The 17,304-nt window shown below is 48.9% G+C and overlaps 2 protein-coding genes across 5 annotated transcripts in view; one reads left to right on the forward strand and one right to left on the reverse strand.

Moving 5' to 3' along the window:
* Positions 1-12,539, reverse strand: part of VPS53 (VPS53 subunit of GARP complex) — a 65,740-nt gene extending 53,201 nt beyond the window's left edge. For 3 of the 4 annotated variants that reach the window (XM_057415723.1, XM_057415718.1, XM_057415712.1), the window contains exons 1-4: positions 12,402-12,539; positions 9,615-9,695; positions 8,466-8,515; positions 7,629-7,695 (exon numbers count right to left, since the gene is read on the reverse strand). In XM_057415723.1, the coding sequence (XP_057271706.1) occupies positions 7,629-7,695; positions 8,466-8,515; positions 9,615-9,695; positions 12,402-12,515 (312 nt within the window). In that variant the 5' untranslated portion in view covers positions 12,516-12,539. Of the gene's footprint in view, positions 1-1,462; positions 1,596-7,628; positions 7,696-8,465; positions 8,516-9,614; positions 9,696-12,401 lie in introns of those variants that run through there. The other variant, XM_057415731.1, reaches the window with a different exon arrangement.
* Positions 12,540-12,712: 173 nt separating this feature from the next.
* On the forward strand, positions 12,713-17,294 carry TLCD3A (TLC domain containing 3A). The gene is made up of 5 exons (XM_057415989.1): positions 12,713-12,901; positions 13,405-13,488; positions 15,527-15,740; positions 15,920-16,015; positions 16,452-17,294. The coding sequence occupies exons 1-5, from the start codon at positions 12,780-12,782 to the stop codon at positions 16,719-16,721; spliced, it is 786 nt and encodes a 261-aa protein (XP_057271972.1). The 5' UTR covers positions 12,713-12,779; the 3' UTR covers positions 16,722-17,294.
* The last annotated feature ends 10 nt before the right edge of the window (positions 17,295-17,304 follow it).

The raw sequence follows: 17,304 nt of genomic DNA on the forward strand, positions 1-17,304 counted from the left end.
AGGTGGGGGAAACAGACAACCATGCCATGAACCCCACAAGTAGGGATTTCTAAGTGGAAATGCTGACAGTCCATCTGCCATAAGCATTGAAGCAACACAGCTGGAATAAACATTAATACACAGCAGATATGAGACAACAACAAAAAGGAGAAAGGAAGTTAAAAAACCAAGATCCACACTAAACCAAAATCTCCTGCCTGTTGTCAGGATTTCTATTTTCAGGCTGGGCTTCTTGCTTTTCTGGCATCAAAATCAAACAGCACTGGCTGTGGAACAGCCCTGTCTTACTTTGCAGCTTCACTGCCTTCAATGGCATCAGCAAGCAAGTGTGCCTCTTGCCAGCACAAAACACGACCTGGTTTCCAGCCTCAGGCTGCAGAACAGTGACAGAGCGCACCCACCACCTTTCCATACAGAAGCACAAGACAAGGTCAAGCTCAGACCTGCTTCTGCCTTGAACCACTCTTTGCAGCAGATAGCAAAAGTTATGCCTGACCTCTTCATACAGCTGCAGATGCCAGTTTGCGTGGCCAGTAGCCAGGATGATAACAAAAAAGCACTATTTCTTCTTGGCATGCCATTTACCTGAAACCCTTTTCAATAAACATGTTCTAGGCTAGAAAAAGCTCCCCATGTCTCCTGATGGGAAGGACATTGCCCAACTGTCATAATTCATTAGGGAGATGACTGAAACTTACTTTTGATTTATTTTGGCAGCTCAACTTCTACTTATCATTCATTAGCTACAAAAGAATATTATGGGGCTTTAATCACTCAACTGGAGTCTTACAGAATCTGCAGCATAACTTTTTTTTCTTTAAATATATAAAATTACACAGCTTAAGACAATATTTGACCCTCATCCATTCACCATCTTAAAACAAATGGAAAACTAACACTAGTCAGCTCATATTTCAGAATGAGCCATTTATCAAAAAACCCCTGCAAATAAAACTTAGCAATGCAAGAGAGAATGAATATAATTGAAAGATGGTGCCTACATCAGGGATTGTGACACAAGAAAGCCCATAGATATTTTATATACTTAGGCTTAACCAGTTATTAAGAGCTTACAGTGATTTACCTCATGCTTTTAAGGCTCAGGCAAAGGCAGTCAGTGCTGTTCCAGCAGCAGAGGCACATCAACACCTAACCCTGTGAGCCGAACCTGGACACTGCAGCCAAGAAAGCAGAATGCAGTATGATGTCTGGAAGCAAGCATGCACTTAAATAAATAATAAAAATGAAATTAAAGTGCCTGCAGTAGCAGATCTGAAATCCCTGACTACCTTTGTTTAGTGTGAAATGCAACGTGCATCCAAAAAGCCACCTCCACACAAACAGGTGGAGGCAAGAAGAGAGGCTGAAGCAACAGTGCTGCAAATGAAGCATGCTTATGCAAACAGTGCACAGAATCACCTCCCTGCCTTCCAGGCTGACACTGCTGCAACCCAGCACTCACAGCAGTGGGGAGAGGACAAGCTGCTGGCTCCAGTGACACCATTCTCCAGCTGTCCTGAAGCTCAGGACACCACTGGCTACACAGGCACTTGAGTAGCGAGGAGCCCTTCAGCATGGGAGTACCATACCCCTATGGCTGTCTGCCACATGCAGCACCTTCTACTCACTGTCCATCTTCATTTTGTTCTTCCTGCCTATATTGATTCTGCAAAGTGTTTCCTGATCTCTAGTTAAAGGAAAAAAAAAAACCAAACAACCCAACAAAAATGTATTTCACATACTTCCATCTATGAATAACCTGTCAAACCTAATAACCTGTGGGCATTTTTCTATGCCAGACACATCCTCCTCCTTCCAGAGGCTTAACCACTGCCAGACAGGGCAGCACACACAGGGCAGGGCAGGCAGTCTGAGTCTCCCCACAGCTGCAGAGCTGAGATGCTTATTTTCACATGCCACCAGAAGGACAGCATTGGTTTCCAGAGGATGGGATGGCTAATTGAACTGTCTGCTGCTGCGCTGGGCTCAGGCTGGACAGCAAGAATGTATCTGTACTCTTTAACCACGGCAGCTGCCATCTCTCTGCTTGTACTGCTGTAATTGTGAAATAAAAATACTACTGTTCTCACGGAGCAAAGCAAAGAAGGAGGAGCCAACCAAAGCAATCCAAGTTACCAACCAGCATCTTCAGCCATGAGAAACATGCAAGGCTCTTCCCAGCCCAGAACAAATCCATTTTCTCTTCCAGTTAACGCTTAACTTTGTTCTAGCACTAATTGAGCCAGACCTGCATACAATAGGAGATACTAAGCAATAAACCAAGCTTTTCTTTAAAACACAGCCTTTACTCTTTTAATTTCTGTCATTTACTTTATGTGTTTATCACTTTATTTATTATTGCTTCACTTTTACATTTATTACTTTTTTATTTTTTATTACTTTATTATTTCCTACAGGGCAGGAATGGAGAAATGGAGCAGAGAGAATGTATTTATTTTTTTTTTTTAAGATTCAAGCTGTAAAGCCATAAATCCATTAAGGATCTTGGGATTCTTCTGGAATTCTCAATTCCTTCTGAAATGGATTTCATATGAAGCTGCCTCAGCTTTACTGACCCGGGCACCCCCATCCTGGTTGCATTAATACTGTCAAGGGTTAAACTTGACTGCAAAGGCAGAGGCTACTTTATTACAAGGACAAATGATCCTGTGATCAGTGAAGCAGCTTCAGCCAACCAACCAGTAAAGACATGTCAGCAACTGTCAAAAAAATTACAGCCAGTTGATGCAGAAGCTTTAGCAACAAACGCAACTGAGGAGTGACAAATAAAACCGTGCAGAGTGTGTAAAATGCTCAGTGGAAAGAAATCTATGGGAACTTTTTATTCTCCACCCCGGGGCAGAGAGGAAATCATGCCATAAGTGGACTGCAGCCTACAGCAAGGTCAGCCCAGACTCCAGTTCAGCAGCAGCTCTGAGAAAAACCCTACAGAGGGGAAAAATCAGATAGCACTTACTCCCCAGAAACTGCAGGCACAGCCTGAACTGTGTATTGTTACCACTGAAGCACAGCAGCTCCTGCATTTCCAGCCTCTCCCAAAGCATCCGAAATAGCCCAAGTCTGGGAGTCCCAAGGAAAATTATGTTACGCCCTGCTGAGGAATGTTCCACCCACGACTGTTGTTTCCTCCCATAAAAGGATCATTAGTGAGACAATTTCTGAGGTTCATGGTATTGTCTACAGATTCCACTGAAACACTGCACCAGGAAGGGGAAGCCAAACGAGCCAGACTATTTTAAGGCTTCTGCAGTTGGAGGAAATTCTAGGGCAAAATTTCAAAAAGGCAGATGCTTTGAACTGGGAAACATTAGGCTTTGTGGAGAAGGAGCATTCCTGCCTTTAGAGCTGCTTAAATAACTCTTTTGGGGCCACATCCATTTGAATGACTTTATTTTTAGATTTAGAATCTGCTTTTTCAGACACCTAGATACTATTTTATACGAACATGTGTATGTGATCAAGACTATTTGGGAAACAGTTTAAAAGTTAAGGACTGACTGTAAAGGAAACCCTACTTTTCCATCCTTCTCACACCTACAATTTACCTTGAAGACCTGCTCAATCATCTCAACACCCAGGTGGAGCAAGGAAGTGTTATCCCCAGTGCTGCCACACTACTAGCCAGATGGACAGGAGACTTGGATCACAGCAAATACAGTGGCTGGATCTGCAATTAGGATTTTGAACCTGCTGTCTTTAAGGAGCATAGAGAGCACATTTCCATAGCTGCATACTACATATTCCCACTGGGTCCAGCTGGGATTCAGATTGCTGTAACTGGGAGAATAACACGCATCACTATTCAGACATCTCCATTGGCAGCACTCCCTCACCATCAGTTATCAGAAAAAATTATCCTGGTCTCAAAACCAAGACTGGGCTCCCCTCTCCTGGACGGCCGCGATGGTGCAGCTCCCAACAAAGCTCACTAAAGCACCGCTCTTCTGCACGAGAGGGAAAAGCTGCTTGACTGGGCTCAGTTAGGAAATGAGCCCTTCCCCAAAGAGAAAGCAAGTGTCAAAGACTAAATACCCTTGGTGTGTCTTCTAAGAACCTGCCTGGTTCCAACCTCTTGGTGAACAGTTAAGGCTGACAGGAGACAAGAAAGTCAAAGCTAGCTTCTGGGCACACAGTGACCCCTTTGCCTGCAAGGGCAGCAGAGATGGCAGCCCCCTGTGTGTGCAGCTCTGCCCCCCCACTCAAACCTGAGGCAGGCAGGGAACAGCTAACACAGACAACAGAGCGCCAGGCCTCAGCAGGGAACCCCCTCCTGGCTTGCTTTGACTTAAACAAGAACTTTTTTTCTTCTACCGCTGCATCTGCAGTTTATGTTTCCTTTGGAAGGAAGTCAGAGATTGAAAGGATGTTTATTCAAACTGTTATTTACTCGCCAGACAAGAACAGCTCCTCCAGCTCAGATACCACGCAGTCAGGCAATTCTGGCAAACACTGATCAGTCTGTATCATGAATTGTTAGGACAGGTTATAACTGAAGGAAAGAGGCTTTTGCAAAACACCTTCCAGCCCAAATCTTGCAATAAATGCACAAGATTCTGAGCCCTCACCAAAATTCAAGCAGCTACAACATCAGCGTTCATATGTATTTTGTTTACAGCACACACTCTCAAGGACACGATGGACTGCATCGTTCCTCTCGAGTCTCAGTGTGTCAGTCAGTCAAAAGAAAGGAGCAGCTTTTTCAAAAGCAAGTCTGCTGCAATTATTGTGCACTGCAGGCTATAGACACCTCTTATAGCAGGAAAGTGTTACGAATAGGAAAAGGTATCTGAAGCTTAACCCTTTTGCTGTGGCTGGGGTTAAAGCTTTGTTTCAAACCTATTGCAAAAGCTGGTTGCTAGCTGTTTATTAATCAGTGGTAGTCTGTAGATGTTTTGCAGATGGGGTTATTAATCAAGGGTGGTTTGCAGTTGTGGTTACTATGATAAAATACAACAATCATCTCCATCCTGGGCTTCACAGGGGAGGGGTTCACAGGATGACGGTATCTATCCACGTATATGCATCAATCAAATTGTGCCAGGTAACAGTAGTCTCAAGGATACAAATTTCATATAAATTTAATAAGATCAGAGAAGCAAGAACCTAATTTTATTGTGGGACCAAACTACAAACTATTACCAAAAAAGGTAAATAAGGAAAAAAAAAACCCTTTCAGTAGCACTGACTCCCTTCCTAGCAGAGCACTGACTTGTCTTAGAGGCATGTTGCTTTCAGTTGTTTCAAATCGGTTTCTTACTGTACACTGGAAAATTAAAGCCTTCCTCTGCAAGTGGGAGAAGCCAGGCCTATTTCTCTATACAAAAATTAACATTTCTAGGTGTCCTTGGTACCACTGAGAATATGCTGGTGAAACAAAGGCATTCTTCAGCACAGGAACAGGCAGCTGAAGCAGAGAAGCAAGGGTTTTTCACTCCCACAATTGGGTTATCAACAGGGTAGTCATGTGAAAAAGGCTGCTCACTCCCCCCAGCTAGCACACAGGATACACTAACTCAGAGAAAGTAGTGCAGGGGGTGAGAGGAACAGCAAATGTTTGTTCTAGGCTTCCTCTGTCTGATTCTGGGGAGACAAATACAAAACTCCGTATCAAATTGAAATACAATTCAAGCATTACGCAGCACTGTAAGATGACCTCCTCTGCTGCAGGTTCCTCCCACCACATAAGATGCAAAGCTTGCTGATGCTCCTTTACTGCTTTAAATTTCAAGGTCTAGCCACTGCAAGAGTCTGGTTCCAGCAACTGACATATGGAATGCACATACAAGCGTGAGATGGTAGACTTGGATTAGAAACACAGAAATGCCCTCACCATTTCAGATTGAAACTAACACTTTCAATATTTGAACAGTTTTAGTATTTGTTGGGATCTCTTAAAGTAAGAAACAACTGTTATGCTCCTGGGAGACTGTCTGGCCTTAGCACATGCAACTGTAAGCTCTGGCGCCTGTCTTAAAGTCTGCTTCTACCTTGCAAGGCAGCAAAGTGAAGGAAAAAGAGAAAATTCACAGTTAAATACAGGAGTATTTGTGATTAACTGCAGCTCCAGGCCACTTGAAAGATGCCCTGCACAGACACGCCACATACACACACATTTGAAAGTTTTTACTTCGACAGGAGTTTAATTGGTTCCTTTACAATAAACTAAATGAAAGGCTGCACAGACAGATCTGCCTCCCCAGTACTTCAGAGCATGATAGTGTCCAAGTCTGTCTGTACATGCTTTGGAGATCTTCAAAGGGATTAAAGAGTGAGAAAGCACAGACATAAGACAAAGCTCTAAACAAAGCTTGATGAATCTCCATAGCACAGAGGCACTTTTGTTATCCTGCAAGCATAGCTGACCGTGGAACTGCTTTTGTTCATCTCTCACCATGATCATCCTTTGGACCTGCAAGTCGTGAGGCACTTGGGGCAATTCTCACCTACAGCTCTTCTTAATCCCACTTTTTTGTTGTCTTCTCTGAATCTGTCACCTTGAACAGCCCAAAAGGCTACAACAGCACCAGCTTTCAATCATATACAAACTCTGAGACTTGCACCACTCCTCAATTTCTGTAATTGCTTCCCCACTTGATTTCTTGTCTAATTCCTGCACAGTAATTGCAGGCAGCATCACTCCTAGGTATGCCACATCCCAAGCACATCAACAGTTTAACAGCAGTACTCAGGAAACCTTTTAACCATCAAACTAGTTTTGCCAGGAGAGCTATGCATCTTGCCTTTTTTTTTTCCAAAAGCAATAAGAAAGCATAGAAAAGTTAAATAATTCATAATAATTCATAATTTACAAAAGGTCACAGACTCTAGCAGAGGTAGAATAGAAATACACCAATTGTTACTGCAGCAAGAAGTGGAAAACACAGCCAGCCATGCTGGTGAGGGCCTGACTACCCCATGCCAGTAAACTAGTCTTAAATCTGGTATTAGAAAGGTGAGTCAGTGTTGACACTGAAGAAGGCATCATGATGACGACTCAAGGCATTAATGTTCCTGGTCTAAACCAGAACAGACAGGAAAAACAGCCACACTGGATGATAACTCAAGATCAAATAACATGTGGTCCAGGCTCAGCATTAACAAACACTGCAGTCATGGGGGTGCTATTCACTACTTTACTCCAAGCAAACACATCTGTCAAGCAAAAGACAGTGAAAAGCTGAAGAGGACATGCGAGATGAACTGGCAGACAGTAATCAGGCTTAGTCACTACCAACTCAGGAGACAGCCTAGTTAAAAAGCTAAACAGCCTTTTATTGATCCTTACGCAGTAGCAAAATGTACTTGTACCTACTTAAGCCTGATCATTTTATCTTATCATTTTATCTTTAGCTTCAGAGTGCCATAACTGCAAGCCTCCTGCTTTTGCTTTTGATATTTTTAAATCAATTTCTCATTCACCTCTCTTGGGAGGGTGATCAAAAAGCAGGTTAGAACAGTTGTTTGGTGAGCAGCTCACAAAGTCAGTGTAGGAGACAGCAGAAACGCCTCCCCAACAACGAGAGTGGGTTTCTGCCTGCCAGCACCATTCCTCAATTCAGCATCACAAGATGAGAATCCCTGGCATACCAGAGATGAGATGCACGTACCTGCCTGCCATCCTGTCCAACGTTGGTCTGTCCTCTCACTACAGTTCGAATATTGTCATCCAACCTCCTGGAAAAAAAGAATCTATCATGTCAAACTCATTCTCTGTGTGCCTGACCCCGACAACTGTGGGAACCTTAAGAGCTACAGAATTGATTTAACAAAAAAAAGCTGATGCTACCAATGCTAAACTCACTTCCCCTCCCCACCCCCATAGGACATCACTATCTTACAGAATTTAAAATTACTGTTATAAAAATAAGAATCCATTTCCTAATTTAATCAGGGCTTCTTGCATTTCTCATCCTTTAAGCAATACTGTGAGTCCTCTCGTCAGTTTTCATTTCAGCTTTCCCCATACTACAGTGCTGTCTCAATCACTTCAAGTTGGCAATGCCAAACTGCACAGAAAACATAAGTATTTCCTGCATACTTACATTTATCTTGTACTTACAGGACAAGTAATACATAATGAAAGTTTTTACAATTGCTAGTTTGATCTCACAAACAAATTCTGAGCAAATGAGTCTTCTGGGTAGTTTGTTCCATCAGCCTTTAAACTGTACTAAAATTTGGTACTTGTTGATTTTTAATTCATTGTTTTTCAAAGCTCTACTTTGCAACCCATGAGCTAAAATAACCTGAAGGGTATTACACAATAGAGGCAAAATATAAAATGTTATAATAAATGTCTCTGTCCCACTATTACACTTTGAGGCTGATCCTATTTGTGTCTCTCAAGCAAATTAATTCCTCCCAGCTCCAGTGCAAGGGTTGTACTTATGAAGCCTCAGTGACAACTCAGCACCTGAGCTGCAATGAAACGGAGAAACATTTACCTTATTTTCAACCTGATTTTGTTCACAACTTCATCAATGTTTGCCAAAGACTACAAGAAGGAAAAAAAGAGAGAAGTGAAACGGGGAACCTTTTACTGTGATACAGATCAGCTGTGACACGTCATGCTTTCTCATGAGTGGCACTTTACAAAGAGAAGAGCAATTACTTTGTTGTACAGATGGAGGCACTGAGACACACGGCAACTTAGCTGCAACCTTCAGGTCACAACACGAAGAGTGGCAAAAACCAGGGCAGGCCAAGGGGCAGCCCTCCAGGTCCCAAAGGCTCCCTGCTTCCCACCCAGCCCTGAGCAAGCAGGGTGCCTCAAGCCCTCCCGTGTCAGCAACTACTCCTGAAACGCCGTGGTGACAGTGACCTCCAGTGGGCAACGGGGACAGAGCTTGTACCTTCCCTGGGCAGAGACCCTGCTGCAGAGCCTGTACATGGACTGGAGGAGGCCTGGCTGCTGCTGGAGCTTTAGTGGGGGTACTGCAGGGAAAACAGCTCTTCACCACTATTAGCAAAAGGAAAAAGCCAAGCCAGCACCACCAGCAAACTAAATAGAAACAGCTGAAAGCCAAAATAGTTGGTGCTACAGAGGATCTTAAGCATGGTAAATACTGGGGCTGCCTCACAACTCAATCTTCAGCAGCAGCATCACTTCCTTTTGCAACAGATTAGTCCAAAACTGCCCCCGAGGCTGATCTGGGTAAGACAAAGTATGGATATGAGCCCATGGCAATCTCATTCCTTATATCTCCGAAGAAACAATAACTCTCAAACACGGGTGACTCTCCAGTGATACTTCAAGGCAACACCTGCCTGATTTGGCTGAAACCTGTGAGGATTCACCACTGATTAAGGCACAGCAAGTCATGACATTTACTGGAAGAGAAAACTCTATATAGAAAGCTGATTTATTTCTACAGATCAGGAGTTTTAATGCAGCAAGCACTTTGGGTGGAAAGGGACTACATAATGACAGTGAACATCATGAGATGTGAATCTAAGAAGTGATTATTGTTATAGTCTTACTACCTGTGCTACTGTTTAAAATAAAAGGCTTGGGTACAGGTTTCAACATGCCTTCAGTCACTTCCTATCAGGTTACCCCTCACAAAAAAGGCTGTGCTGTGAGCACTACTTACTTGCTCAGTGGGAAAGAGAGTATTAATATACTCCACTGCATTGAAATCTGCTCTGTCCAGTGGATCTTGGCTGGGAAATACCTGAAAAGAGGAAAGAAAACAAATACAATCAATACATCACTGTTAATTTCTCTAACTTTACACAGTATCTACTACTTTTAGTTACTTCAGCACCCACTTCTAATTGTTTCACTGCATTGTTCTAACAAGTGTGCACAGAGAGTGGTCAGGCCTGTGCCCAGGAGTAAAGCAGCCACATTCCTGTGGATATCAGCCTGGGTAAATGCCAATAACATACATACATGCTTCCACATACAGCCCCAGGCGTATCAAGCAATCATTTACAAGGAATTCCTGACACAGCCAAACCATTAATTATCCATCCCAAACCATTCTGATGTATCTGGAAATGACCCCCTGTGCTGTGGCATTGCCCTGATCTTTCCAAGGCCCTGTGGTGAGAGAAGAGGATTTGCTGTTCACAGCCACGTAACAGGGATCATGATGAACTGAGAAATGGTTGTACAAGTTCTCTGGAGACTTGGGTTTGCCACTTCCACATGAAAAAGAGGGAGAGAAACAGAATCTGCTGAATGATTATTCCTACCCACAAGAAAGGGGAAAGAGCAGCTGCAGTACAACAGATCTCATCTCTCCTCAGAAGTAGCTCAAACGACACAAAGGCAGCTGTCAAGCTTTGCTTTTCATCCCCACAGACTAAATGATGCTTTCCTTTCTCTGCTAACATACTCCTTCCATATTCAGATTCACACAGCCATCAGCTCCGCACTCTGTGGTCAAAACCCTGCCTAGCAAATGCACGGCTCATCCCTACACATCACCCTGGTCACCAAAAGCCTTCACAGAAACCTGCATGACCTGAGCACACACAGCATCTATGCTGTTTTACACATTTTGCAGCTTAAAAGCAGTGGTTTTGTGAGACCATTTCTATGAACCAGACCTCTTCAGCAGCTTTCCCAAAGCTACTCCTGTGGCCAAGGAGAAGCAGGCAACATGAGGTGGTGCCTGAATGAGGAACATGCTCTGACATTAGGCCAACCTCACAGCACAGCTGCAGCATCACAACCAGCCTGTCCTGCTCTGGGCTCACAGTTCCTGCAGATTCAGTAAACCCCAAATCTCCACAAGCAGCATAAGCAAAGGATAAGATGGACAGTAAAGGCTGCTCAGGAGCTTTACTCCAACTGCAGATACAGATCAGTGCTGCAGGCAGCTGTACCAGCTGAAGAGGTTGCTACTCCTTTGGTTTTGTCACAGCCCATTAACCAGAAATGAGCACCCCACATTTGGTGGAGCACCACGTGTGCTCCCTGCCTCACTTCAGGCAGGAGTCAGCTGAGCCAGTTCCCATTTCACCAGAGCCTGGCGGGTTCTGCCCAAAGCTGATTAAGAAACAAAGGAACAAGAAGATTATTGGGTTAGGAAGTGCCAGTGAGGAAGTGATGGAAGGCAGGAGGCAGCAGCAACCTCAAAACCTCCCCTAGCTCTGGATGTATCTGCCAACAGCCCCTGCTGCCTGTTAAAATAATTCAGCCAGGGATTTGATGGATTTTCCACTGCTTGAAAACTCAAGTCAAGACTGTCTCTAAAAGATATGGTTTACACTGAAGAGACATTTTGTGCTTGATTAAAATGTCATTAGGTAACCTTCCTTGGTTGCCTGATGTCAGAAATCACAGGAGGCTTTCAAACACTCAGGTTCTATCAAGCACAGAGGGTTCTTCTGGACAAGTTCCAGGTCTACTTTAGAAACAGGCATTTAACTTAGCAATTCTTAAAGTTTCAGTAAAAATTACTCAATGATTTACTGCCAATGATAAACTCATTGATTTTCCCCATGCAAAGACAAAAGTATGTGGGGTGTCTCTCTGGAGCAACAATACTCCAAAGCTGATGCAGCACCCAAAGAAAAACTGTGCTGCCCTCCTCACCTGCTAGCGCTGGGCTCACTCCAGATGCCATGGTCTGCCCCAGGTCTTTGATGAGAGCCACCAAAAGTGATCCACCAGCCTCAATACCAAAGAAACTGTGGTAACTCAAGTGATGTTCTGAGACACAGCTACTGCTGCCCACAGACTTCTACTACATGGAAGAGCTTTTCAGATGGAAGGGTTGGCTGAAAACAGTCACAGACTCCAACAGATACATGACTTTACCCCAGGTTCTTGTGGGCTTCAAGGAACACTGGAGGACTTGGGCCGGAACATACCAATCACAAAAGTCAAACCAAGCCATTTAGATTACCCTGACTTCACAGAATCATAGGATTGTTTGGGATAAAAAGGACCTTAAGATCATGCAGTTCCAACCCCCTGCCACGGGCAGGGACACCTTCCACTGAGCAGGTTGCTCCAAGCCCCTGTGTCCAACCTGGCCTTGAACACTGCCAGGGATGAGGCAGCCACAGCTTCTCTGGGCACCCTGTACCAGCGCCTCAGCACCCTCACAGCCGAGTCGCAAAACACTGAGCTCCATTAAGACACTTTACACTCCCAGTACTCGGCAGACAGGACAGGCACGGCCGGCCCAGCGCGGTCAACACCCCAATGGGGAAGCAATCAGATGAGCTCTGCCGCGCTGAGGGCAGCCGCAGGGCGCTGCGGAGACCGCTGACACCCCCTCAGCACCGCCGCGGCCGCGGCCCCGTGTGGGCCCAGGACGCCGGCAGAGCGCGCCGGGGCCCTCACAGGGCGGGCACCGGGCCGCGCCCACAGCCGGTGCCTCACCGGAGGAGCTGAGCCCTGCCCGCCCGTCCCGGCGCACCTGCTCGATGGCGGCCTGCACGGCAGGGGCCAGCTCCAGCGCCGCCTCCAACCCGGCCTCCAGCTCCGGCTCGTCCTCCTCCATGGCGGCCGCCGCTTCCGGGCCGCGCGGCATGGCGGGAGCCGGAGGACACGCCCCCTCCGCCGCAGCAGCCGGGGGCGTGGCTTGGGGGGGGCGGGAACCCGGTGTGGGCGTGGTTTCCATTGGGCGGGGCGGGGCCTGCCGCCCGGCGGTGCGGGGCGCGTCCCGGCGGGGGCGGCAGCGGCGGGGCCGGTCCCTCCCGAGCGGAGCCGAGAGGAGCCGAGCGGGACCCTCCTGCCGCCCGTCCCGCTGTTGACAAGCGGCGGCGGGGGCAGCGCAGCGGCCGCGGTCATCCTCATGTGGCGGACGCTGGCCCTCGCCTCCGCCTTCTTCCCGGGGCTCTTCGTCCTCTGCATCCGGTTGCTGCGCTGGGCCGCCCCGGGATGGAGCCTCAAGGACCGCATCCTCCTCAGCGGCAGGTACGGACGGGATCGGCGGGAGGAGGCGCGGATCGCGGCGGGCTGCCACCGTTACACATCACGGCGGACAGGGACCGGGATCGGGACCGGAGCGATCCGGACGGGACAAGAGCACCGAGCCCCGGCGCTGGGAGCTGTCCCCGGGGGTGCCCCGACCCCCGGTAGCCCCGAGGCCGGACACTGCGAGGGGAGCAGGGACCCCGCGGGCTCCCGTTGGCGGTGCGGGGATGCTCGGGTGCAGCTCTCCCTCTGTACCCGCTGAGGCTCGGGATGGCAGGGACGAGACCCGGACACCCCCTCCCCGCCGTGTCGCGGTGTCGGGGCCTGGCACAGCAGCGTCCCTCGCCGCTGGGCGCGGGGCAGAGCCGTGACAAGGCGTTCGGGGCGTGCTCCGAGTAGGCGTCGAGTGCCAGGAGCAAACCCGGTGCAAGCGGGGCCACCGCGGCTCCTCTGCCCTGCCGGGAGCCGTTCGGGGCGACCTGTTCTTGCTCTCTGCGTTTCAGGTTGGTGTCGACGGTCCAAGCCACGATGGCCACAGTGTCAGGGATCACGGTTGTCCGTAGCTGCAAGGATGTGGTGTATGACAGGTAACCCTTGCTGTCCCGTGAGGAGCACACACAGGCTGTGCCCGCCCAGCTTGCAGCTGGAGTGTTTTATGCCGAGGGCTTGCATGTACAAAGGGAAGAGGGAAACTAGTTTCACGTTCCTATTTCCTCTGCTTCGGGTGAAGGGTTGGGCAATGCACTGGCCAAACACCCCCCAAAAGGCACATGCTTGTGCCCTGAGCTCAGCCCTGAGAGGCTGCTGTGCCAGCATGGAGGTTCTGCTCTTCAGGATGGGCTGTAACATAGGCTCATATATGAGCCAAAAATAAAGACATCATCACTTCTAAAGGGGTTGGGAGTCTCCTTGCTGGAAGGGGAAAGGGCTAACGACTGAAACAGACCTAGTGAGAATTGACTTTAGAGGTTCATCGCCTTCTCCGTGCCAGATGGATTCTGAAGGAGTCCAGAAATGAGAAAATTAGTACAGAGTCAGCTCTGAAGAAAAAGCACATTGCCTTGTCCTCAGTGCTCAGAGATAATCTGCCCCAGAAGTGGCTCTCAGCAGGAGCGATAGTGCAATCTGGGTCAGAAGACTTAAAAACAGAGCAATTATCAGGAGAGCAAATTGTAGGAGGGCAGAATATAATTACGTTAAGGTGGCATTTGACCATCACACCCTGGATTTTAGGGCGATTCTCAGGGAAGGCTGCCGCCTTGGTCATCGCAGACTTGCCCTTAATACACAGATGTGAAATGTCCTCCCTTGCACTAGAGAGTGAGATCTATCCCAATTGCTCAGTCCTGATAACCTGGGGCAGTCTAATGAGTTACCATTTGACTCTAAAATAAAATCTCTGCTGTACAGATAAGGCAGATGATGAATCCCAGACCCACACAGTCACAGGCACTGCTGGCAGTCCTCCTCCTCCCCAGAACCCAGTGTTCTCAAGGCCAGCAGCTCCATGCAACTACTTTGTGGTCAGAGACCTAGATTTTCTTTGGATCTGAAGGAAATACAGCCCAGCGCTCAGCAGGGAAGGCCTCAGAGAATGACAGTGAACCAGAGAGCCGGGAAGCATCACAAAGGTTGCAGTAAAATTTGCCAATTTATTTACACAGGCAGGCAATCATTATATTGCTGGCACCATAATTGCCCTCCAAAGCCCTGGGCAAGTTTTGCAAACACAATAGTCACTTCCCCTCCCTGCTTTACATCACTTAAATCTTTCTATCTGGAACGGGAACGCGTGTGCCAGTTTTTCTCTGGAGATGCTAGGCAAGCAGAAGCAGATTTGTTTGAGCCCCAAGCTACGTTTCTTCAAGCAGCAGTGTAGGATGGGTTGGTTTTGTATTGGTTTATCAATGTGATTTCACACAGGACAGTTTAAGGAGCCTGGTGTCCTGCAGAGCAGGGCTTGCTGCTGTCTGGATTGTGCAACCGGGATTCCAACATGCATTGGGAACAGGCAGCTGCCTGCAATTATTTCCCAACAGACAAAACGCCTCGTAGGGGTTTATTGCCTATATTGGATATTTTGCAGCTCACTCTCCAAGGTCCAGGCCAGGCATCCCTAATTACCTCTGAGGTCTCTGGGTGCTTTCCAAGCACTCCCTGGGTGAGGCAGCCAGCCGAAGCTGTGTGGCAGGCAGGAAGGACCCAGACTCGGAGTTTTTCCCCCTACCAAGCACCACCTTTGGTGTCCCAGTACTGAGGGAAGAAGATTACCTGCCGCAAGGTGTCAGATTAGTGCTGGATCCTGAGCAGTGCTGTGCCCTGCACAGCAAACACCTGCTGTTGGGCTAATCAAGATCCTCCCATTAGCACTGTGTTTGTGCTGGGCTGGGCTGAGCTCTGTGCCTGGCACGACGAGGTGCCCTCCACTGGTACCAGGTACCTTTTCTCTGGGACAGTCTGCACCTGCTGAGCCAAATCCAGTTAAAATTCACCCCCTTTCACCTTACTTCAGCTTCAAAATCTGACACTTCCATTTCAGACCTAAAGCCTCCCTTCCACCTTCTAGAGCATCGCAAGGTGCTCAGGGCTGCTGTGATGCCTGTGTGTGTGTTGCTCCTCCCCTAGGCACTGGCTGGCCGTGGAGTACATCTGGGTCCTTGTTCCCTACATGACCTATGACATTTATGTCATGTACCTCTGCCACTGGCACAAGAGCCTGGACAGGGGAATCGTGGAGAAGAAGCACTCGCTGGCCAGCGTGTGGAGCTTCCTGCTGCAGGAGCGGCTGATGGTGACCCACCACCTCTTCATCCTCATCGTGCTCACCCCCATCACACAGGTAAGGGCTGGGCATGGCTGCACTGAAATCCAGCCTGCAAGGAGCCCCGTGTGGCTGTAAGGACTTGTGACCAAGACTGTCACTGTCAAAGCATCTCTGATGGTCAGAAGTCCATGACCACCCTGGGGATGGTCAGTGTTAGCTCCCAGCCCTGTCCTCACTGCTGGCTTTATTTGCAGCACTTCAGGGGAGAGCTGGGGGACTTCTTCGTGGGCTGCATCTTCATGGCAGAGCTGAGCACACCTTTTGTATCGCTGGGCAAAATCCTGATGCAGGTAGGTGAGGAGGGATTTGGCACAGCAGTTCATACCCTTTCCCTGCCCCGGGCTGGCCTGTGAGCAGCTGAGCTGGGGGTCTCGGAGGAGGCAGCCCCACAGCTGTAACCCCAAGCTCCCTTTAGTGCTGTTTTCCATCAGATTCCCATCCTATGTCCCTTTCTCCCAGTAAGCTGCACGCCCAGTAGCATCCCCGAACTGGGGCTGTGCCGTGTCCTGGTGCTGCCCCCTCCTGTCTGTACGCTGTAACTCCTCCTGCACCCTCTCCCCTTCTACCCTTCTCCATCCCTATCCACCCTGCTCCCTCCAAGACGCTCCCCCTCACTCATTACCTCCTGGGTGCTCGTTTCCATGCGCCCAGCCCAGCCCATGCCCAAGGAGCAATGGGGTGCTGCCTGCCCAACACTCACCCCATGTTCACCTCTTCCTTCCCCAGCTCAAAATGCAGGACACGCTCCTGCACAAGGTGAACGGGATCCTCATCCTGGTGACCTTCTTCCTCTGCCGCATTCTCCTCTTCCCCTTCATGTACGCGGCCTACGCCCGGCAGGTGGGAATCCCTGTTTACATGGTGCCTTTCCGCATCCCCCTGCACTGCAACATCGCCAACGCCTCCCTCATCGCCCCCCAGCTCTACTGGTTCAGGCTCATCTGCCGCAAGGCCGCTCGCCTCTACGGCAGCTCACCCGCCGACAAGAGCAGATAACGGCCGGCGCGGGGCTGGAAAAGGGTCGGCTCCCCCCGGCTCTTCCACCTTCACTGCGGGGACCAGCGTGGGAGCAGAGCAGCAGGAGCAGTGATCCCGCTGGGCTGTGTTAGCTGGAGCAGCCTCACACCATCCTGTGCCAGGCAGCACCAGCCTGGGAAGGCTTTCCTCCCACACTGCTCCAGTGCCTTGTGTCCTCCCACCCGTGGGAGCCGGGGTAGGAGCCAGCCTGTAAGCACGACATTCCTGCTGGGATTCAACGCCGTGGCTCTGAACGGTCACACGAGAGGGGTTTGTTACAACCCCCCCCGCCGCGTCCTTCGGGGCTGACACCAGACACCGCGGCAGCGAGCGGCGTGCGAGGGAGTCCGCAGCGCTGAAGGCAGCAGTGGAGCTGTTGCTGGAGCGTGCCCAGCCTCATGCAGCAGCGCTGGGGACACGGGAGCCATGTACTGGACCTGCTGCAGCCCCAACTCGCTGCTCCAGCTCTGGCTCAACCTCCAGCTGAGAGCAGAGCCAGGCCAGGGGCTGCAGTGGTTCTGCAGAGCCTGTTCCTGACCACTTCACTACTCCCGTGTTCAGC

Source organism: Pezoporus wallicus, unplaced genomic scaffold (assembly GCF_028554395.1).
Source record: "Pezoporus wallicus isolate ANWC-B61680 ecotype Strahan unplaced genomic scaffold, APGP_CSIRO_Pwel_v1 contig_8517, whole genome shotgun sequence".
Lineage (NCBI taxonomy): Eukaryota > Metazoa > Chordata > Aves > Psittaciformes > Psittacidae > Pezoporus > Pezoporus wallicus.